The sequence below is a fragment of the Corvus cornix genome, chromosome 2 (genome assembly GCF_000738735.6).
Source record: "Corvus cornix cornix isolate S_Up_H32 chromosome 2, ASM73873v5, whole genome shotgun sequence".
NCBI classification, from domain to species: Eukaryota; Metazoa; Chordata; class Aves; order Passeriformes; family Corvidae; genus Corvus; species Corvus cornix.
In genome coordinates this window covers 58,369,446-58,393,741 of record NC_046333.1, presented here as the reverse complement: position 1 = coordinate 58,393,741, position 24,296 = coordinate 58,369,446, and the positions used below count along the sequence as shown (strand labels likewise).

The window sequence follows — 24,296 nt, the reverse complement described above, 5'->3', positions numbered from 1 at the left end:
ATGATAGAAACATTTTTCCTCTGAACTACAGTGACAGCTTGACCCTGAGAGGTCATACTTGGCCAAGTGTAAATTACAGACTCCATTTCATGCATTTGAATCACAAGTTCCTGTGGCAACTCAAGCTGTTAAAGGACCAAATGCAGTGGGACACAGAGCAGCCCCAGGCTGGTGCTCAGTAGAGAGAGGTTCAGAGTTTGACAGTTGGAAGGACATTTAGCTTTCTTCTACTTGGCCAGTGAGATCTTTTACTTGACATGTCACCTGCAATATATGCTAGAGCATAATATGACACCACCTTAAATCAAAAATGGAATAAAGTAATCCAGATCAACGCCTTAAATCAAATACGGCAGAAGCAATAGCTTCCTCACATTAAATTACTTTCAAGGGTGCAGTGGACATAAGGAGAAATTACAACTGATGCACCCTATTCTTATGTTTTAATGTGGTGGTTGGCAGTGCTGCCAAACCAAGCACTCAGAAATTCTGATTCTCATCCAGAAAGCTTGATATGACCCTGGAAATCCTGACAGTTCAAATACTTAACACACGTTGCTCTTTATTTGTTTTCCTAGGTACAAATCATTATCATTCAACTCCAGGTTTTCTAGCATGGAGCTTGTAGAAATACCAAAGGCTTTGGGAAAACAGCAAGTGCTGTGAGTGCCCACCAGCCACCATGCTGGAATTGCCCTGGTGGCCTCAGCAGCTTCCACCAGCAGCAAATTTTGTTCATAGAGCTTCATTTTAAGTCCTGGAGTTTCCCCTGGGAGTCAACTGGGAAAAAGTTAAACACAGCAATGGCAAAGTCCATTTGTGGATCTGGGCCTCTAGTCATACATACATTTGAGGTGGCCCAAAGCATCTCTGAATTGTTAGACACAGGTTAATTTTGTGTGGCCATGACAGACCCATGACTGCCTCTGTTATGGAAAACGGGGGAAAGACAGAACCTGGAAGGAGAAGTAGAATGGGGAAAGATGCAGAAAGCTGGGATTTATGGTGGTGTGGTGGGTCCCCTAGACACTGCTCTGTTCTTTGGTGGCTAACAGTAGTGGGAGCAGCAAGGCAGAGCTACATCTGAAGTAATTTATTTGCATTTCTCTCTTCCTTTCTTCCAATTTGTTGCCATAAGCAACTGGGTATGTTGTCTACATCTAGCAGCAAACCTAGAGTCACTACTAAAGCTCTAAGGAGACGTATGAAAATAACTTTGGCGTCCGAGTGTTTATGGTGTGAGAAGGAAACACGGGGAGCGGCAGAACGCGCGTCGATGCTGCCGAGGCCCGGCAGCTGCAGGCCCGGCCCAAAGGGCTCCGCGGGACAGACACGCCGAGGCTGCGCTCGGGCTCCCGCGGCTGCGGGGGCAGCACCCACGGAGGGGATCCCGGGTCCCATGGAAGGCCGGGGGGGAAGCGGTGTGGATGTCGGCATGAAGGGGCCAGTGCAGAGCCAGACCCAGCGGCGGCACCGCCCGAGTGCGCGGGGCTGGGCAGGGCAGGGAAGGGCCGGGCAGGACAGGGCGCGCAGCGCTCCCCGCACGGCCCCGCCCCGGTCCCCACAGGGTGGCGGGAGCGGCCGGGCAGCCCCGGCGGCCGCCGCCTCCTCGTCCCCAGGCTTTAGCGCGGGGAAGGACCGCAGCTAGAGGGAGCTGCTCCGGACCGCGTCTGCCCGTGCGCCCCGGTTCTTTCACAGGCTCCCCCGCCCCTCCCCTCCCTCCTTCCCCCGTGATGGCGGAGGACAGCGAGTCCGCGGCCAGCCAGCAGAGCCTGGAGCTGGATGACCAGGACACCTGCGGCATAGACGGCGACAATGAGGAGGAGACCGAGCACGCCAAGGGGTAGGGGCGCGCTGGGGGAACGGGCACGGCTCGGGAAGGCAGCTCCGTGTCCTCCGCCGCGGCAGAGGCCGGGCTGGAGGTGCCCGGGCCGGGCTCCCCTGATGCCCGGCGCGGTCCCTCGGCGGGGCTGGTGTGGCGGGCGCTCCTGCCCGCTGGCGAGTGGCCTGCGCGGCCCGGCCGGGCCCGGCTCGGCTCATCCGCGGCGCCTGCGCCGGGCCGCCCGCGGCCGAGCGGCCCCAGCCCGGGCCGCCTTCCGCTGCAGCGTGCGGCCGTGGGACGGCCCTGCCGCCCGGCCCGGAGCCCCGCGCCCTTCTGCCCGTGAGGGGAGAGGCGGGAGGCCGGGCCCCGGCCCGAGGTGAGGGGGCGGCGGGGCTGGCACTTCCCCGCCGGACATCGGCCTTGAAATCGTGCCGAAAAAGCGAGGGTAAATCCTGCCTTGTTGTTGGCGCTTTGAGGGCTTGGAGGTGTTTCTGGGTATTTTTGGCCGTCAGGAAGCCCCCCGTAGCGGGGAGGTGCCCCCCTGTCCCCCCGGTGGTTTCGGGTGGTTCCAGCTGACCGGGCAGCCCCGCGTACATCCACATCCACACCCACCGCCCGCTCCCTCCCGGCCGGGGTCCGGTCCGGGCATCATCGGTGTCTGCCTGTCCTGCAGACACTCCTGCTCACCGTCACCCATTGTCCGCAAAGAGATGGTACCTCCAGATCCACACGCTGCGGAGAGGAGAGCGCGTGTTTCACCGCGGCATTAGCCGGGGCAGACGCTGTTGTCTGGTTGTAGTTCCTTCTCCGCTAATCTCGCGTCTCAGATCTTCCCACGCTGAGGATCAGGCGGTGTCTCCAGTTGCCTGGGGAGCTGATGGGAGCGGCAGCCAGCGTAGCTGCGGCCCCTGGCACCCGACCGGTGCTGGGCTGGCTGCGGTGTGGCTCCGTCTGGGCACGAGGTGCCAAGGGTCTGGCTTAGTCTGCGGGCTTTTGGGCCAGGGGAGTGGGAGGGATGTGTTTCAGAAGTCTGCTTCATTTAAAATCACTTTTTTTTTCCCTTTTTTTGGGGGGTAAGAAACGTGATTGCAGAGAAGGCGCTTTGTTGTCGCAGCTAGGAGTGGCTGGAGTAACCTAAAATAGAACTAGGTTAATCTATACAGTGCTACACAAATATCTTCTTCGTGAATTTGTGATTGATCTGCTTGAGAGCCTTTTCTGTAGGTGCTTGATGTTTGAGGATGTACACTGTTTGTTGTCTCCTGCCCCTAGGATTTGGTTGAATCATAAATGTGGCAAGAGAAATCTGAGAGACTTTGGAGGGCTGACTTGTCTAGAAGGCAGGAAAGGGGAAAACTTTGAAGCTTGATGCTCTGTCATTGAGTTAATGGCATGCACACTAAAATAATTGCATCAGAAATAATTAGAGTAATATAAATCTGGGATATTAAAAGGGATAAAATATCGTTTTATTATCTTGGGGCTTTTGTTACATTTGTTTCAGTAAATATGTCACAGCTGGTGATTCCCAAATATGTGAAAGTAAAGCGCTGAGAGTAGAGACTTATTTATTGTTCTTCATAGGAACGACCTGGCATCCTAGTTGGGATTGTTTGATAGCTAGGTGATGCCTGTCCAGAATTCATTTGGATTGAATCCTACTTCACTTTCCTCTCCTGTTTGTTTGTGTGCGTGCCCGGGCTGTAGCTGCCCTCTGCAGCGTAGCACTGCGTGTGGCTGTGCTCGGGCTGCTGTGACAGCGAGCCGAGTGTATGTAAGGAGCGGCCAGGGAACAAAGAATTGCACTTTGGTGTGTTCTGAATCACAGCTTGGTGCTCTGCGCCAGCACGGGTCTCGCTGCGCTCTGAGGGACACCAGCTGTAGCCTGTATGGTCTTCTCCCCAAAACTTGTTTTTGTTGAATATCCCAAATGTATTTTAATGAGTATTTCCAAAAAAGCTGCTTTATTCATCTTTGAATAAGAAAGTGAATGCTTTCAAGTAATACGAAGTTTAGTTAAATTAGTGGTAGATCATTCCAGCCGAAAAAGCTTCTTAAGTGTTAGTATCTGCTGCATGAAGTCTAATACTGACTTTCGAATTACTTTATTTTCCTGTAATCTTTGAAAAATCTTGTTTGCTGCTCTTTGTCTGCAGGCTGAAATATTCAAACAAATTCCAGCAAATGAAAGGAAAAATCTCACAGTAGAGCATGCAAGATCTACTCTTGATCTGGGAGATTAACCCGTAGAAATAGGAGCCTAATTAATTATTCCCCATTTTCTCCCTGTCATTGTATATTAATTCTTGAGGTAGCTTTAAAGTTTGCTTTGAGCTTTTAGATTAGGTTTTATATACTTAAGCAATTTCTGAGCAGTCCAACTACTTGAGACTGTGACTTTGTCAACTGTCTTGCTAAATACTGCATGGTCTCTATTGCTGCAGATCAGTATTTAATCTCATGCTATTTTAACCTGCACTTTTTTAGAAGGAGACAGAATATTGTGTGTCAGTCTCTATTGGAGTGCCATGTAAATTAAGTTACTTTCAAGATGTTTCTTGACATTTGAAAATAGGTCCTTAGAATACTGCCCACACAAAAACATGTATTTTATATATATACATATATATATATATATATGACTTTTCTGTTGTTGGGTTGTTTTCTTTTAATTTGCATGTTTTTGATGTGCCTGAGCATTGAATGAGTGCAGCAGAAAATAACCATTTTATAGCTCTCAACTGTGCGAATGTCTTTGTCCTCTGATTCTGCTCCTGTTTTTTAGATGCAGGATTATGTATGTTGTGTGACTCATTACTGTTTTCCTATTCTGTAGTTTGTTCCTGCTGGATGCATTATGCTGTATTTGTTCTGTATTGTAATAGTGTGGTTTACAAAATATCTTTTTTAGTGTGTATGTAGAAAAAATGTATTTGTTGCACCTGGATCCACCCTGCTAAGCCCAGCCTTATAAGGTGTCTCAGTTCATTCTAAATAGCTCCTTATGCTCATTTCCAGAAAGGCCTTGGGCACAAAACATTTAGTAAACAGATGAGAAAAAGGTATGACCTTTAAACAACTCCTCCAGCCCGCACAAATTATTTGCTTTGAATGTTTTAGTAGTATACCCCGTGATTATTGTTAAAAAAGGCCAACTTTATAATGAATACTACTTTTAGATTTAAAAAAGAAATATTTTTAAGGTAGTGGAAGCAGTGCTTGGTTTTAGCAGGTGAGTTTTACATCTTGGAGTACAGACTTGAAGGGGGAGGCAGAGGAAACATGGAGATCTGGGGAATACTGCTTGGGTTAGCGTTTAAGGTATTAACCTATTGCTGCTAGGTTTTCTTGCTAAAAACCTTGCATTTTTAAGTATCGAAATGTATACAAATTAAATCTTCATGCAGAGAGATGCTTTGTAATGGTAGTTTGTTAGTAAGTGGAATTTGAAGGGCATGGACCCTTCTGGTCAGGACCTTTCTGTATTGTCTTGGAGTGGTGGTAGTTTTACACAGCAATGAGAAAGCCTTTTGCACCTAAACCTCCATTTTCTTTATGAATCAAGGACAGCCCCAGTATAAATAATACTGCTTTGAAATTTTTTGAGGTTTTGTCCATATACATGAGACCTGATTTTTGTGATCAAAAAGATCTGTGTAACGTCTTCAGAAATGTAGCTTTGCAGCCTCACTCACAGAGAGAGAAGTACTGTGAAGGCAAGAACCCCACACAGGCCATTGCAGTTTAAAAATAAACATCTGAAGTATATGTTTGGTTTTAAATTTGAGAAATCGCTAACTTAAGATTACCATTCCATGTAACTTAAAACAGATGTTGATATTACAAAAGGCTGTTTCTGCTAAAGCCGAATTTAGTATTCAAACAGGAAATTAAAATGACAATTAGTGAGAAAGATAATCTCAAACCAAGGGAGCCAAAACAGTTTGACCACTTGAACAGGTTAATTGTCGCGCTCCTCCTGATTTTTCCATCTCAGCTTTTCATGGATTTGCTCTGAGCCTCATAAAGTAAGTTTCTCCACCTTTTCCACACTTCTCCCCAAATGCAGTAAGTATTCCCATTTTTCAGTTTAAAAAAACCCAACCCAACCAAAACACCACCACATGCAGGGAAAAGCAAAAGGGTTTTTTTTCCACATCTATGCAAAACACCAGATGTGTGTACATAAGTGGAAAGGTATGTGGGTGGGATCATGGGCTTGCATTTGTGACTTGCAGACAAAATCATAAAACTGTAGGCCTAAGTGTCTATCTCAGAGTCCTATCCACAGCCTGTTTCTGGGGCAAGGTTAAGTCTGTCTGGGGCAGAATAAGGTCTTTTGACCCTTCTTTTGCCTCAACTGAATTTTGATTTGCATGTCACTTTTATGCTGGCCTCACCTTTTTCTTATTCATCAGACTGACAAAATTGTCATTGTAGGTGCAGTTAAAAATATCTTAGACTGTGCCTGTACTTACATATAGTTGAACCTCTGTGTATAGACTTGCCCTCCTGTCAATAAAGTTCTCGTGGTATAAGCACGTCTCCTAGACTGACACAGTCAAAATCTTCCCCAAGTCTAACACTGAATGGTTTTCTTGGTATATTCTGCTGTGGTTTATGTGGCAGGCTGGACCGGGGCAGATGTGTTGTCTGATGCATGAAAAGGTCGTGTTTCCTGACCTGCCAACTTTATGTGGCAGCACCCTGAGTTCTGTATTGTTTTTCTGCTTCCCACGTGGGACCTGTGCTCAGAGTTGTGTCACTTTACACTAGCAGGCTAGTTTGGAAAAAGAGATTTCACTCTTAAATGGGAAACTTTTTTTTTCCCAGCTTCTGAGTGTCATCATATAGGTGTATTTGACCAGACAGAGGAGAACTCAGATCTTAGGCAGCACATAAGAATGTCAGAGAGAAGCTTTTAATAGGAGCCTTTGGTTTTAATCTTGTTACCTTTGCATATCCTTTGTGCTGTTAAGTCCAGTGCAATTACTACAAGTTGAGCAACAAAGTTCCTCCCTTCCAAGCCATTCTCACTCCCAGTTTTAGAGCCTTTCAGTTCTTTTCAAGGCAGAGTGTGAAAAGGACAAAAAATCCTGAGATGTTTTGGTTTTGCTTCTGCCCTAATTTGCTTGATATCTCTGGTTCTAACTTGTGTTGGACAAACCTGTTTACTGAGTAGAAGTTCCTGTGCACTGCCTGCTGCCAAATATCTGGGTAGCAAGCGTGCCTAAATAGTAGGATGAGTAGAACTCTATTTAAATCCTCTTTTTACATTGTGTGGACTGTAACAGTAAAAAATAAACTGACCCAAGCAGGAGACTGTGCGTAAATAACTGGTTGGAATGATCCCTGGATAACCTGTCAGAAAAAGATACCGGTATTTATTTTGCAATGGCCAGTGTGAAAGATTTAAACCTGAAGGTCATAAACTAAGGACTGGGATTTTGGAAGATTAAAAAAAAAAAAAATTAAAAGGCAAGTAGTGTAGTTTTAAACGCCACATATATTTTACAGCAATTCACTTCTGTCTTCCTTCTTTCCCAGCTGAAGAATATGCATTTCTGTATAAAAAAGGTCTTGAATTGGTCAAAGAAAAAACTAAGATTGTCCTGGTAGAAGTATGGTTTGACTGGGGATAACATTAGTAAAGCTGGGCAAAGCTGATTTTTTTCCATAGCTGCCAAACTTTTTTCTTAGTACAATTGTTCATTATTTCACCAAACTAAGTAAACATTGACCCTCAAGTAATCCTAGTGAGCAAAATTGCCCTGTGGTGTATGTGATGCCAGATCCTCCTGAAAGACAAGAAGACAAGTGAACTGCACAGCTGCAGCTCGGGACTCAGTGCCTGCTGAGGGTGTCTGTTCAGGAACAGGGTTTGCTGGAACTCTGAATAGCCTGATGTTCAACACGGAAGCCCTTGGGAGCCAGTTCAGGGACATGGTGGCATCATTTGTTTGTTTTATGTGAGGTGTTAGAGGGAAAGACAAGTTTGTGGACAGTTGCAGAAAGTAAAAAAATACCTCATTAAATGAACTGAGCAAAGATTAAATCACTTTCCCTAATATTTTTATCTCAATTTTGCCAGATAGAGGTGGTGAAGTCCTAGGTCTTGTATACATGTGTGTGGTTTTACTCTTTTGTATTTATAACCTCTTGCCAGGCTTTTGGGTCTGTTCTGGGTTTAAATTCTGTGCAAAATGTCAGCTTGGTATACAGGCCTTCAGATAGATGTAAATTTTATTATCTTAATTGGAGAGTCAGTACTGTGCCCAGGTGACCAAGAAGGCCAATGGCATCCTGGCGTGTATGAGACAGAGTGTGGCCAGCAGGACCAGGACAGTGATCGTACCCTTGTACTTGGACTGGTATATCCTGGGTTCAGTTTTGACCCTTTCACTGCCCTCAAAACTGGTGCTGGAGCATGTCCAGAGAAGGGTTGTAAGGCTGGTAAAGGGGCTGAAGAGTAAGCCTTGTGAGGAACGGCTGAGGGAACTGGGGTGGTTTAACCTGGAGAAAAGGAGGTTCAGGGGGGCCTCATTGCTCTCTACAACTACCTGAAAGGAGGTTGTAGCCGGGTGAGGGTCAGCCTCTTCTCCCAGGTAAAAAGTGACAGGACTGGAGAAAATGGCCTCAACTTGCACCAGGGGAGATTTAGATGGAATACGATGAAAAATATCTTCACTGAAGGGGTTGTTGAACATTGGTAAAGGCTCCCCAGGGAAGTGGCTGAGTCACCATCCTTGGGGGTATTGAAAAGACGTGTGTAGATGTGGCACTGAGGGGTATGGTTTGGAGGTGAACTTGGGTTAATGGTGGGCTCAATGATCTTAAAGGTGTTTTCCAACCTAAGTGCTATGATTCAATGAAATTGTGATTCATTGTGGATCATGTAGGTGGTAAGGCAATATGCTTATTCTGCAACAAACGGTTTTCTCCCTGTGTCACTTACTCAAGTCCATCTTTTGTTTCTGCAGCCTTCTAGTAAATCAAACTCTTTTATCTCTCCAGTGTGTTTGGTCTCTCTACTGCTGTCCATTGAGTAAGAACTTGGTCTTGTTCTAGAGGCTGCGACATTTACAACTCTCTCTTTCTGGGAGTGTTACCCAGTGTAACTTTGAATGTTAAGGGCTTCTTGAGATTGATCTTTCCCTACAGACTATTCTAAAGTCCAGTAATGATCTGACAAAAATCAGTCTTTGCTTAGTTGCATTGTTTGGTTAATAGCAGACTTTGGGCCTCCCAGCTGGAGGGAGGGTGTTTTCTTGACAACATCAGCTCAGACAAGGTATAGGTGCTAAGACTTGTCATCATAATCTTGAAAGTGAGCGCGTTACAGCAAATAATATGCTCCTTGCAAATGTGTTGATCTTAATAACTTTAGTTATGTTCTTCTGAGTTTTCTTTCTTTTTGTTTGTCAGTATGATAACTGGGGTTTTCCCCCCTCCAGGATTAAAAGAAACAATTGTTTGTTGCACTGACTTTTTTCTTTTCCAGTGAAGAACACCCAAGCCCTCCAAACTCTAGATATCTGTCTTCAGTTCCATTATTTGCATATGGTTTTGCTGAGGGATTAGCCTCTTGAAGACAAGTTAGTGTTAACTGACTCATTGCCTCTGTATTTTTCTTCTGTCTGAGAGTTGCCAACACATCCCACCCACACTTTGCAAATTCTCATCTAATCTTGTTTCTATATCTCAATTATTTGTTAAATCTCCTTTAAGAAGAAAGAACTTATATTATCAATAGTAAAAATATATCAGAATCTGCAAGTGCAATGTTTACTTTGTTGTTGGGGCTTTTTAATTAAAGTTAACCCCTTTGTGCTTATTGTTTCAAAGCACAAATATTTGGTTAGTTTTATGTTGTCTCTTACTGGGATTTCAGCAAGACTTTCATTGCCACTTAAGTTACAAACAAGATTTCCTGAAAACAGAATGTTTTCACCTGGATTCTTCTCAAATTCAGATGTGCCTCATGGTTCAGCATGAAGGGGAAAAAGTATTGGGCCACTAGTAGTTACTGAGTTTCCAAGGAGGTTACTTTCCTGTGTTCCTCCAAACTGTTGAATTTGGTTGTTTTGTGTTTGTGCTGGGTAACAGTCTGAAGAAGAGCTGGCTCCTATGTAGTGTCACAATTTGACATGAGTATGTCAAAATGCCTGGTTGTGCTGGTGTCAGAGTATAAAACAAACTAGACAGCACTTGAAGGAAGTTTTTCATCAATGCTCTCAGTTTCCCCCTTCCTTCCTTTCTTTCCGCTGCCTTTTTTTCACGTTCAAATTACTGTTAGATTTTTCATATCAAATTGCTGGGTTTTCCATATTTAACTTTTTAAAAATTTTAGACTCAGTGGTATTGATTTTTCTCATTGCACATTCTTTGAATCTCTGGCAGAAGTCCTGGAGGGGATTTGGGAGCGAAGAAGAAGAAAAAGAAGCAGAAGAGAAAAAAGGAGAAACCAAATTCTGGAGGCACCAAATCAGATTCTGCATCTGACTCCCAGGAGATTAAAATTCAACAGCCTTCAAAAGTGAGAGCCTGGTTCTGTTTTAATTTGTGCTTGCTTTCTAATTTAATTTTAATTTGCGTGTCGCTTGTTGTAAAAGCAAGTTGGTAGTTCTGCCTTAGTGTGTGAAAATTAAGCAAATGGTTCCTGTCCTGATCAGACAGAAGCAAGGCAAGACCTGGTGTTTTCAGAGCTGTTGTCACCACCACGGTGGTGTACTGTGAGAAAGGCAGGGGAGGAGTTGTTTTGTCTTTCTCTTTGAGCAGTTAGAACTCGGGCTAGTGACAGCCTCGTTGCACGGAATCATAATCTGCGGTGGTAATGCTTTTAAATAGATTTTGTATTTGATGAATGGCCTTTAGTTTTTAGCCACCATCTAACTTGGCTTAGTGCAGTTTTGGTCACTTGTGCAGCATAAAGCTCTCTCAGCAGCAGCAGCAGGAGGGAAGGTGGGCCTGCTGTGCTAAGCAGTCTCTTTGGGGCAAGTAAGCAGCAACGCAGTAATCTCAAACATGAAGATACAGGCTGAAGAAACTTCTTTTGCTTGGAAAGGCCTCCACTATAATTAAGAAAGCAGAATTACTTGAGGGAACGTACAGTCCTTGTGGATTTTATGATAAAATAGCATTGTGTGTGTGCATTTGTCTATCATGTTCTGAATGAGCAGTGAATAACGTGTTGTGGTGGCTTTTCAGCATACAGCTTTTATCTCAAGAAAAATCTGAGTCCGAGAACTAAAGTTTGTAAAACTTAAGTCTATGGACCATTGAGCATATTGAGGTAGTTATATTTGCTTTATCAGATTACTGCGGAGAATTTTACACCATTGTACCAACAGTAATCTTCATCCTGTAAGATTTGTCAAGTACATTGGGGCCACCAACTAATTTTAGGGGGAAAAAAGTTGTGTTCTGGCTCATTGGCATAGTGATAGATTTTTGTGTTGTCCCTTTAGATCTTCTCTGTGTTACCCTGATTGCTTTGAATGGGCACATTTGGCACAGGGGACACTTTATAATATGTAGAGAGATCTTGAGTACTTCTTTGCCACATGTTTTTGATACCGCCTTTGTGTAAAACACGTGTCATGAACTGGTAATACAGGAAGACTGCAAATCTCCTGGTTGTGCTGGTGTCAGAGTATAAAACAAATTAGACAGCACTTGAAGGAAGTTTTTCATCAATGCTCTCAGGAACTTCACAAATGCAAGGAACTTCACACTCTTACAACTGGCATGAGGTAAATTTTCATGTTAACATTAAGGCATAGTTAATTGCTGTGGTATCCTGTGAGTTCCTTGATTTTCTGCTGACCAAGCTTACTGTTCCATATGTTGCATCTAATTGAGGAAGCTGCTTCATGGTTTTTTTGTTTTCATGTGCAAGATTTTAGTCCTGCACCTTGTAGTCTTGCACACCATTTCTCTGATGTGATGTGTTGAGCAAATGTGGAAGCCGATCCTTGTTCTAAGTTGTATACTTGGAGTGGCACTGTTCATGATTATTTTACTGACACAAGAAGTTTAGTCAGTCTGTTAGCAATGTTATAAAATTTTCTATTTTATTGGCATAAGAAAAAAGTTCTTATAGAAGTCTTTCTTTCAAGCTCTAGGCAGCTAAACCACTTTACTCTTCTTATATGGCTTCCACTTTCCTCTAGCCACAAATGCATCAGCATTGACTGGGGAGTTATTTTGCCTTCTCTGCTGTTTTGCGGGTCTATCTTAGACGACTATTCTGTTTTAGATTTTTTTAAAGCATCTTAGACTGCTGATCTGGATCAGTGTGGAAAAATATACTTATTTTGTCTGCCACTCAAGTAATATTTGGATTTTGTATTCCTTGTGCTATGTAAAATTTATTGTAGGTAACAGGCTTTTAGCATTTGCTTGCTCTTGGTTGAAAAGAGCATATTTCAGAGGAGAATGACACTGTACACCTTACCTTTAAGAGAATATATGCAGGATCATCAGGTAGAACTCAGTGGGGCCCCTGAACTCATTGAAAATGATTTTGAAAAAGGATTTTGATGTCACATGAGTTTGTAAACGCATGTACCAGTCTGGAGATGAGTAAAGCAGAACAGTGAGTCTCCTTGGCTTCTGCCTTCCTTATATGTGATAGTAGTGATAGTAGACCTTTTGAACACTGGTGTGAGTGTAATCATAGCAATAAATGCTTGTTACCATTGTATCCTTACTGTGACCTTGGGGACACTTCACTGCCCGTCTCACAAGACTTCCATCTCTCCCTGTGTCAAGTTCCAGTGATGTAGACTATCCACACTGCCACAAAGAAAGTTCGCTGTATCTGCAATATTATCAGTCATTATTGTAGACACTAGTGGCCTACACAGTCTAGCTACAGAATAACAGATTGGAAGGGACATGTGAAGGTTTTTTGACCAACCTCCTGCTTAGAGCAGATCCAGCTAGACCAGTTTGCTCAGGCCTAGATCAGAGTCTAGGTCTCCAAGGATGGAGACTCCACGATCTTTGTCTGTAACTTATTCCAGTGTTTGACTACAGTTTTGGTTAAAAAAATAGTAATTCCTTATATCTAAATGGATTTTACCGGTTTGCAACTTGTCTCCTTTGTTTCTTGTGCCATCATTGTGCTTGTCTGAAAAGATTTGGTTCAGCCTTCTTTATGCCCTCCCATTAGGCAGTAATAAGATTTCTCCTACTCCCCCAACCTCCTCTTCTTAAGGATGAACAAACCAAGGTCTCTCATCTTCTCTTTGTGTGTGATGTGCTTCAGCCCCCCATTTATCTTGGTGCCCTCCAGTGAACCTGCAACACTCTGTCAATGTTCTCCTTGTAATGGAGAACCCCAAACGGTAAGATGTGACCTCGGGGGTGCCAGATAAAGGGGAAGACTTCCTGGCCAGTCTTACTGGTACTACTGAGTATGCAGCTGTCTGTTGCTGGCCAGCAGTCTGCTGGCTCATGTTCAGCCCTCTGCCTACCAGGACCTCCAAGTTCTTTTCTTCAAAGCTGCCTTCTAGCCAGTCCATGCGGGCCTCTGCCTTTGCATGGTCTTTTTCTAACCCAGATGGAGGACTTTGCATTTGCCTTTGTCAAACTGATTAAGTTTCTGTTTCCAGCTTGTCAAAGTAGCTTTGAATAGCTGCTCTGTGGTCCAGCATATCAACCATTCTTCCCAGCTAGGTATCATCTGTGCACTTGCAGAGAAAGTGCTCTTTGTCAAGTCCAGATCATTAAACAATATTGACCCCTGAGTCCTCAAAATCCTCTCCCTTGCATTCTTGAAAATGGGTGTGACATTTCCTTTTATCCATTTATAGGAAACTTCCACTAGTTGCTATTTTAAACTTAATAGATGTTAGTTGCACTAACATAAGCCAGTTCCCTCAGCACCCTCACATGCATTTGGTCTGTTTTCAGGGACCTGTGCATGATTAGTTTACTCAACAGTCCCTAACTTTTTCTCCTGCTGTGGTTAATGGGAGTCTCACAGACTGCTACAGTGCACAGGAACATCAAAGGCCTGAGGTCATCAACAAAACTGAGACAAAAATACCATATTATACCTCAGCCCCATTGCACAACAGGGCCATCTTGTGCTATGAAGAGATATTTGCCCTAAATTGAAATTAAACAAAAGAGCTGGTTTTTGTTTTTCTAATTTATATGAAGTTCTGTGTAGGTTTTCCTTGCTTTCTATTAAAGGAAAACAGAAAGTGTTGAAAGTAAACTTCTTAGTCAGGCCAATCTCTGAATGTTTTGAAATTAAAGGGTATTCCTCCTGATGTCCCTAGCCATGGTCTGTTTAGTAGAACATTAACTTCTTACTTTACTATTTTGCTAGTAAGACTTTCTTAGGACCTTTTTTTTTTTTAGATTTTCTGCTTTTTTAATGTAGAAGACATATTAGAGACTTTAAAACATTTATGTGTGATTTCATTATGTTCTCTCATGATGAGATTTCTGAATTTATCTAATGGCATTAGTAATTTATGTCTCTGTTATCCTGATCTAGAAATAAGATAGGCTTTTTAGGCTGGAACAGTGTAGCTCTAAAGTGTGTAAATATGTTAATTCACAGTTACTTGGTTGACAGGTGTTTAAGGCACAGTTACAGGTGAAATTTGCAATACTTAAATATTAGGCATTTTCTTTCATTAATTTAGATAATAAAAGTGTTTATTATAAACAGTAAATGATGGGCTGCTTGAGCTCCAGGCACAGAGTTTTACTCCTTTTGTGATAGAGGATACCAGAGGCTGATCACCCAAATTAAGCTTTATCATCATTATTACATTTATTTTATGGTGTTTTTTCAACACATGAGTCTTAGAAAGAAAGTGAAATATGGAAATAGTAATCCATCGCTCTTCAGTAAAAAAAAAAAAGTCTGGCTTGAAATCTCTGTGCAGAATTGCTTAAAATTTTCCAGTGCATTTGAGACTATTCTTTCAGATGGATTATTGCACTGCAGTCTAGGGAAACCTGAGCACAAGCATGCTGTTGGTATGCCTCAGAACAGGACTTACCATTAGGAAGATAACAAAAAAAACCAAACAGATTTTAAAGGAGAGAGGGAAAAATCCCTTTAGATTCAGAGGTCTGTTACCATTATTCTTCTGTACTGTCCTTTGCAGGAAAAATTCTTATTTCTGTTACATTTACTCAGAGTGATCAAAAGTGAGGGTTTAACAGATCAATGTAGAAACACTTGGGTTTATGCTTTTAAAATAAGTTTTCTATAAAGATTTTTCGACTTCTAAGTGGAAAGTGGGTTTATTTTATGTATGTCTGCTTCAGTTTAAATTGTCTTTAGTTATCAGTGTTGGCACAGTTGACATTAGCAGCAAGATGGTTAACTCCTCCATGTATGATGCAGAAAGGGGTTATCTGCTCTAATTATTGCAAGCAAATACAAGGCAGTATAACTAAGGTTAAAAACCAGGTATTTGTAGCACATCAGTGCACCTTCAGGTACTGCTTAACCAGAGAGAATTTAAATATTTATACTGTATGTGTAAAGTGCAACTTGAAACAACTCCATGTGTACCAATGGTACCTTTATTGTTAAATACCTAAACCGACTCTTTTTTTGGTATTTTGTTGTATTTTACCAGGGGAACAGGGAATATAAGAAGCATTTGTTATTGCAGTACAGTATTCTGCCTTAATGCTGCTATATTTGTGTTAAAAATGTCGATGTTTCTTGGTTAAATGAAAATGCTACTCAAAACTGTTAATTGTTTTGTGAAGTTGCTTGCCTGTTGCCCACCTAACTTTTTTCCACCCTCCTGTCTACAAACGTTGTACCGAAACTAGCCATGATGAGAAAAGTACATGTAAGAGTAGGTAACAGTAAAAGAAATGAACGTTTGTACAACTATTCACAAAGTAGATGTACTCAATAAGCTTCCTATTCTATTTGTCTATGTGTGCAGAATCCAGCCATTCCAATGCAGAAGCTTCAAGACATCCAGAGAGCGATGGAGCTGCTCTCTGCATGCCAAGGCCCAGCAAAGAATATTGATGAGGCTACCAAACGTAAATACCAGTTTTGGGATACGCAACCTGTACCTAAACTTAGTAAGTTTAACTGGATCTGTGTGAAAGATCTGTCTTATGATCACTAAAGAAATGTGTGCCAGCTCTGTGACATGTTCTCTAGAACGGTTATAAAGTTGGACTGTGTGTGGTAGGGATCCTTAGTCTTTTGTGTCATTTATGTGGAATTCTTGATGTTTTCTAGGGAAGTGCTTGTCTTCCCCACAGATAATATACAACAAGATACAGTGTTAATAAATCTCATAATAAATCTCATTCTGATGACCTCTGTAAAAATGGGAAATGCTATTGAAATAACATTCTTTTGTATATTTTAGGTCTGAAATCTTGAATAAAACATAGAAATCTTTTCCACTTTAGGAGAAGAACTCTTAAGTGGTGACAAAGAGTAAAGTTTTTTGTTTGTTTGTTTTGATAGTTTATTTATACTTCATTAAAATTTTTTTTCAATAGATGGATTTGCTATCACAGAAATAATGACTCTCCTACCTATGGTTGCACTGTTTTCATACAGCTTTAAGTGGATAATGGTACTTGTCTGATACACAGACTCTTTCTCTGCTATGTGTTCATGTTCTCCTCCACAATGTACACTACCTTGAAGACATGCTTTCTCAGATTGTTTTCTGGTCTTGATTCCAAGTGAGATAATGAGGTGATCTCTCCTTGCCTTTAAATTTGTAATGAATTTGGCAAGTTATTTTTTATATTGATCTGGTCCCTGATAACATGGTTAAAATCTTCTCATTGTTGGAGAAAGTAGTTGCTGACCATCTTGTGGGTTTTGCTTTGCTTTCTGAACCTTCTTTTTCGCTTTCATTATCTTCAAGTTAAGCAGTTGTAGCTTTTCAATGTGAACATAACTTGGGGGCCCCACAAGTAAAACATTCTCAGGACAGTAGCTGGCATTGTTCTATCCTGCAAGTTTCTCTCCATTGCCCTGGAGACTGGTATAGAATAAGCAGAAATAAGGTAAAGTCTAAAGCACAGGAGCAACTCTGCTCACTCTCTCTCCACAGGCAGCATTTCACATTAATCCGTGGCTAAAGCTTAACCCACAATTATGTCATTTCTTCCTGACTTTTCTTGCGTAGAGAAGTCCAGAGCAGAGTCCCTGTATTTTCACCCAGATTGGATTGAATTGACCTGCCATGGCTTTTCTGTATACAAATTCTATCCAAATAAAGTAATGGTTGTAATGTCAACAGCAATCCAGCCTAAGTGGAGGAAGATCCTAGCCAAAATAAGTTGATGTGTAAATCAAAAAATGCTCTATAATCAAGCTTTTTCAGAACTAGTTCAGGTGTCTGCATAGTAGTTCCAGGAGTTCAGTTCAGGCTAATCAATGTATCTTACATCACTTAGATAGAGATGAGTCTGTCACTTGCCAGTCTAAGAAAGCCCATAGAGTGGCTCAGAAAATTATTTGTTAGTGTTGTTCAGTAGAAATATGCTTTGTTGAATTTGGTCAGCAAGGTTTTGTCCAACAGCGTCTATGAATTTCTTCTTAATCCCGCAGATGTTTTTTTCAGCTTTTCTTTATCTGCTGAATGAACAGATTGGGAAGTCATTGCTAGTTGATACGCTTTATGTGTTTAGGTGGAAAAAACGATCTGTCAATTCAAGAAAATGTTGTTGGGATCTTTGCATTAAATTTACTTCAGAATCCTCCTGTGTTCAAGTTAAAATTGTTAGCAATAGGTCCTTTAGTTATGCCAAGCCTGCCATATAGTGGCAGTAATATCTGGGCTGTTGGTTCTTTTCAGAGTTTGCTTAAAGATGCTAATAATTATGACCTTCCAAACAGCATGGCAGGCCATAACTATTCGTCAGGACTAAGCATCATTTGGAAAAATTCACTCAAAGGACCATTTCACTGTGTAGTTTGATGATGGTGACTATACGGTTGTGTTTATGGGTAAGAATCAGGGGGAAGGCCAGCAGGGCAGATACCATGGTGTGAGTCAGTTCTAGACCTCCCAACCAGGATGAAGAGGCAGATGAAATATTCTTTAAACATCTGGCAGAAGTCTCACAGTCACTAGCTGTTGTTCTCATGGGGACTTCAATGTACCAGGTGTCTGCTGGAAATACGGTACAGCTGAGGAGAGACAGTTTAGAGGTTCCTGGAGTGTGTGGAAGGGAAATTCCTGGCAGTTGACGAGTGAGCCAACTAGGGATGGTGCTCTCCTAGACCTGTTGTTCATGAAAAGTGAGAACTTGTGGGTGGTGTCCTGGTTGGAGGCCGTCTTGGGCCCAGTGATCATGAAATGATAGAATTTTTGATTGTCAGAGAAGTAAGGAGGGGGTCAGCAGAACTGCCACCTTGGGCTTCTGGAGGGATGACTTTGATCTTTTTAGGAGACTGGTTGACAGAGTCCCTTGGGAAGTCCTGAAGGGCAAAGATGTCTAGGAGGGCTGGAAGTGCTTTCAGAAAGAAAAGATGTAGGAATAGGTTGTCCCCATGTGCCAAAGGATGAGCCGATGGGGAAGGAACCCAGCCTGGCAGAACTTTGGCTCAAACTGTTGTGAATGAGTGGTTTGGGCCACCTAAAGAATCACCATCAATGATAATGGCAACAAGCAGGTTTTAATGTAAGTTTGTGGAAGTGCAACTCAACAGTTCAAAGGCAAAGTTCTCTCTATTACTTACTGCATAGATGAAACACACATAGGAAATTAGAATTAGCAACAAGTTAGAATGATTTACATGGAAACTGGGGATGCAGAAGAGTCAGGGTGCCAAGGATACAGGTGCAAAAATATAAGGGTACAAAAGAGTTTAGCAGTACTTAATCATTAATTCAACATTTGTGAAGTGGTTCAATAGGATTTACTACAATTATAAGAGTAACGGCTCAATTATACGAGTATATGACTTAATTATAGGTTCTAGATAATGGCATTCCTACTATAGTCAACTCACAACATGCACGCAGGCACAGAGATGTTTACATGCTTATGTGTTCAAAGGTGCCTGTTAAAAATTCCCCTTAAGTGGCATACATCGAGTCCCTTGCATTTCTCCACAGGCAAGGGTTGAGCCTTGAGGAGTGGGGGGTGTCAGCATAGGCCTCATCCTTGACAAGTCTTTAGACTATCACAAACTTGAGGGTTTGCAAGCTCTGAGAGACATCCCTCTCAGAGGGAAGAGCTGGTGCAGCCCACTGCAATCAGGGCACTGTAAAGGGCCTCACTTAGGACCACTCTTCATAGGATTGCAAGATGATTTGCTTTAGCCATCAGTAAGTTTCCATCATGTCCATAACCCACATTGGTAACTGCTTTTTGAAAAAAAAAAGCCAAAAAACCCCATCCAGTAACAGTGGTAACATTTCACTTAGGCTACAGTTCAGGCAAATGGTGTTCCAAGGCTGTCAGGAAATAGCCGATTATTAGGAAATAACTGATTATCCATTGTTCCCCACCTTGTTCAGGCAAATGATGATCCTGATACAGTCAGTGTCGCTCCCACCTTTACTGTGCAACAGCTCCTGTTACCATCAAGGGACCTTTCACTGCCCAACTGGTTTGGTCAAGGCTTATCAGGAACTCCTGAGATCATAGAGCAGGCCCGAGGATGGATGGGGAGATGCACCACCAGAGGAATTCAGGAAAGAAAATGAGAGTTTATGGCTATTGAAGGACCAGCAGGCAACTCATGGGGACTGCAAAGATGCTGAGGTTATGCAGGGAGAAAACCAGGTCCAAAGTGCTTACAGTGTTACCTGGTTACTGACTTAAAGGGCAATGCTGCAAGAAAGACATTGAGGTCCTGGACTGAATCCAGAGAAGGGCAACAAACCTGGTGAAGGTTCTGGAACACAAGATTGATGAGGAGTGGCTGATGGAGCTGGGATTGTTTAGCCTGGAGAAAAGGAGGCTCAGGGGAGTCGTTATCACTGTACAGCTACCTGAAAGGAGGTTGTGGTGAGGTGGGAGTCAGCCTCTTCTGGCAGCTAACAGGAGAAAGGACAAGAGAAAACGGCCTCAGGTTGTGCCAGACGAGATTTAGATGGGATGTTAGGAAAAATCTGTTCACTGAAGGATGGTTGAGAATTGGAAGAGGCTCCCCAGGGAAGTAGTGGAGTCACCATCCCTGGAGGTATTGAAAAGATACATAGATATGATGCTTAGGAACATGGTTTAGTGGTGGGCTTGGCAGTGTAAGGCTAGTGATTGTACTAATCTTAAAAGTCTTTTCCAATCTCAATGATTCTATGATTTAGTAGGTGCTGCTCCTTAGAAGAGGAACAGCTGCAGTTTTTAAGTGTATACTGAGGACTGGAGCTGTAAAGTAAGGGGAGAAGAAAGCATACCTTCAAGTAGGATTTTAGGAACACATTTCACATACTACCAGTATCTCTTAAATGCCCTGGCTTTGCTATGTCACTGCTCCTGAGTAATCCTGTTCAGTTCAGGTCTGCTCAAGTCAGTGGTAAACAGGATCTGAGCCATAGCTTGTTAGCTGTGAGTACATGTTTCTCCTGATGAGGCTGTGGATCTCATGGCTGGCTAAATGCTGTGCTTGTGCTTATAAGTTGCTGTCCTGTGTTATGAAATACAGGATATCAGTTGAGGTAGAGTGGTTCTGTGAATATCTATAAATATTATGATGAGACAGTCATAAGTCTGAATGTGGTCTATGAGAATGAGGAGTAGCATAAACTAATAATACTAGTTTATTTTTTCAGCATTTTTTAAAGCATCTTGTTCCACTCACATAATTATGAGAAAATGCATGATGCTAATTAAATGCAGTTTACGGAACTATCAGGAAAGCTGGCAATGTAACGTTTTTTTGGCTTTTTTTTTTTCCTCCTCCCTCGAAAGATGAAGTTATAACTTCACATGGTGCAATTGAACCAGATAAGGACAATGTCCGCCTAGAGCCATATTCTTTGCCACAAGGTTTTATGTGGGACACACTGGATCTTAGCAATGCTGAAGTTGTAAGTAGAACAATTTTTGTATGTATCTCAAATAATTCAAGTTTATTCTGATTGATATGTGGATAAGTCTTTGGATTTTTCTGTGTGTATTTTCAGCTGAAGGAATTATACACACTGTTAAATGAGAATTACGTAGAAGATGATGATAACATGTTTAGGTTTGATTATTCACCTGAATTTCTTCTGTGGTGAGTAGCAAGTTCCACATTCTGTTCTGGCTGGAGTGTAATGAAGAGTGTTTTTATTACATCTTCTTAGGCAGTAATTTGTAATTATTTCTGTCATCACTTCTAGGGCATTACGTCCTCCGGGCTGGTTACCGCAATGGCACTGTGGGGTTAGAGTGTCTTCAAACAAAAAACTGGTAGGATTCATAAGTGCCATCCCTGCAAATATTCGTATTTATGACAGGTAAAATGCACCATTACTTTTTTATTTGTAAAAGAGTAATGCCACAAAACAAATCTTAAACTGGTATCCATTGCTATATAGAGCTTAAAAAAAGAGAAGGAGGGGAAGAACACTAATATTTATTTAAGGAATTTTCTTAGTGATGGGTGATACAGATAATGCCATACAATATTCTGACCCTGCTGGAAAGCATTTGTAGTTGATCAGCTGGACTTCTTGGCCAGGTGTTCATACACTGACAAACATAAAGCATTATGACACCACATAGCATTGTTTGGATGCCATTCTGCGTCTAAAGTAAGGCAATCAGTTAAGTCTTGATAGGGCTCTGGAAAAGGACTCTTGCAAACCCCTTAGACATAGCTTGCATATTGCACAATTTGCCATTGCATTCGCAGTATCATAGATGAGTATTTTTTGCAGATGTACTTTGTCACAGGCTGGTTTATTTTACTTCAAATTCTTCTTTCACAGTATGGAAAACTGTAGTTACACAAATGGAAGCTTGCAATATGTAAGTCTCTTTAATTTTTCTACTATTTAATGTCCTTATAGTGTGAAGAAAATGGTAGAAATCAATTTTTTGTGTGTCCATAAGAAACTGAGATCTAAACGGGTGGCACCTGTACTGATTCGGGAAATAACCAGAAGAGTAAACTTGGAAGGAATTTTTCAGGCTGTTTATACTGCTGGAGTGGTACTTCCCAAACCTGTGGCCACTTGCAGGTAACCTAGGTGATGTTCTTAATAGTATTGGTTCTTATAACAGTTATTTTTAAGAAAATTTAATGTAATTGTCCAAAAACAGTAAAAGCATAAAATTCGATGGTATTAAGTGTTGTGGCCTTGACTAAACTGAAGGGCCTGAGTGTTTGTCAGGGTTCGTGTTTTTGGTGGTGGTGGGTTTTTTTTCCCCCCTTCCCTCCCAGTGCCTTGGATAAAACAGCTTCTCGGACTAAAATTTAATTTGTGGTTTGTTTAGCATACTAAATAGACTAACAGATGTTTCTTTTGACCTTCTGGTGGAAGCCGTTCTAGCAATGACAACATTGTATACCTGTGTTTTTCAAGTGGCCTGTGTCCCTGCTGGGACGCTTCCCTGTTAACCTGGTTGCTTGCCAGAGATGGCAGAGCATTTCTGGTAACTGAATGATTTGCTTCTTTTGAAATACTGTCATCTTTCTTGGAGAAAGGAGGACTTTATTGGCATTTGATAAATACAGGAAAACTACCATGTGGGAAGAGTTACAGTTAAATACAATTTCATTTGCTTGGAATGGATTTTATTTCTACTAGGAAAAGTTCAGCTCCTGCAGTTTTAGTTTGGTTGTTTAGATTTCTGGAAGACAGAGTACATTTTGATTTTAAATTGTTTTGTACCTTTCAACACCAAAGATCCTGTAAGTTTCTGTAAGGAATGATGGGGGGGAAAAAAAAAGCTATGCTGTGTTAGAATAACCAGGGATACTCTGTTGCACAATGACCTCCCAGGACAGGGAGAGCTCCTTAGAAAAATGCTTAAAAACATAAGCAGAGGGTCCTGTCTGCACAAGAAAGTAAATGTTACTATGTGTGTGTGGTGAGGTTTCAGGGCTGGCAAATACTAAGATGTTTAGTCCTGTGCTTATTTACTCTGTATCAAAAAGCATTTGCTGAGGTTGAAAATACTGTGATAGCAGGCTTTTTAAAAAGCTATTGCTTGGATATAGCTTTTCCTTAATTTTTTTTGTTAATCAGCCTTCTTATGGATGTGGTACAGACTTGCTTAGAAACAAATTCGACGAGTAGAAAATGAGTGAGCAAGAAAGCAGGGAAATGCATGCAGGTAACGCTGACACATAAAATACTATTTAAATTCATTATTTTGTTTTATTTCCAGGTATTGGCATCGATCACTAAATCCTAGAAAATTGGTGGAGGTGAAATTTTCACATTTGAGTAGAAACATGACTCTACAAAGAACAATGAAGCTCTACAGACTTCCTGATGTAAGCAGTATGACTTCTAGAGATTCCCCACAGTTATTGTGAGGCCCAAAATAACCTTCCATCTGTCTCTGACAGCACAGGCTTTTCTGTGTAAAGGCAGTGCGTGCAGGACATTAAAAAAAAATAATCTCTGGTTGATGAAAAAGACCTTAAGGGCTATACTGAACAGAAGAGACTATTGCTGGAAATCTGGATCTCTATGGAGAAAATACAAATTTTGACCTAAAATCCTTAAACAAACAAAGGAAAAAAAACCCAGAAAGCCTGACTTCACAAACATGTGGGATTGAGTTGAAGATGCATAGAACTATTCTCGGTATGTTTAATCTGATAAGAGATTACTGGAACAGAAAATCAACAGTTCATGTCTTAAAATTCTCAGAGAAGTCATTCAGCAACTTGGCTGAATACAATCATATTGTTGATTCCACTCTAATTCAGATTTTTTTCCGTTCTGTTGATGCCATGAAGATTTTTGCCTTTTCTTTTATACCCCTGTTATACTTTTTTACAACTTCTGTATTCCCAGTGCTTTTTGCCTACATTCTTACTCTTGTTTGTCAAGCTAAGAGACTAAACATTTTAGAAGCTTCGTAGCTAGGGATCAGTGTGCCCCAGACCCCAAGGTCCTCTCCAGAACACATTCTGTGAACCAAGATAGAACCATCCAGGGGAAGGTTCCTTGGGGAGGGGGGCTCACTTGAGCCTCTCATTGGGGAATCTTTGATAGATATGCTAATTAGTAAAACCTATAATGATATACCCAATGTTGGGGGGAGGGGGGACACAGACATAGACTCGGCGGGGTGCATCTCGATGCATATGACCTGGACGTGTACACCTAAGGATCCTTAAAATAAATACCAAGGTAAAATCCCTTTTCCCCTTCCAACCGTGTATGCCTCTTGATTTTAAGACCAGGAAAAGGCATCACTGTCAGAGAATGTTGTTCTTCTGCGTTGAGCAGGCTCAGCAAAAGCCACTTCAGTGTGTTGTGCACTGTTTGTTTGCATGGTCTAATAAAAAACAATTGTTCTGGCATAGCTGGGTTAGTTAAAATTT

The 24,296-nt window shown here is 41.9% G+C and overlaps 1 protein-coding gene across 2 annotated transcripts in view; it reads left to right on the top strand.

The window, feature by feature from the left end:
• Positions 1-1,636: 1,636 nt before the first annotated feature.
• Positions 1,637-24,296, top strand: part of NMT2 (N-myristoyltransferase 2) — a 35,369-nt gene continuing 12,709 nt past the window's right edge. The window contains exons 1-8 of one of the 2 annotated variants that reach the window (XM_039548760.1): positions 1,637-1,843; positions 10,223-10,358; positions 15,760-15,904; positions 20,717-20,835; positions 20,932-21,023; positions 21,130-21,246; positions 21,802-21,972; positions 23,126-23,234. In XM_039548760.1, the coding sequence (XP_039404694.1) occupies positions 1,734-1,843; positions 10,223-10,358; positions 15,760-15,904; positions 20,717-20,835; positions 20,932-21,023; positions 21,130-21,246; positions 21,802-21,972; positions 23,126-23,234 (999 nt within the window). In that variant the 5' untranslated portion in view covers positions 1,637-1,733. The remainder of the gene's footprint in view (positions 1,844-10,222; positions 10,359-15,759; positions 15,905-20,716; positions 20,836-20,931; positions 21,024-21,129; positions 21,247-21,801; positions 21,973-23,125; positions 23,235-24,296) is intronic. The other variant, XM_039548761.1, reaches the window with a different exon arrangement.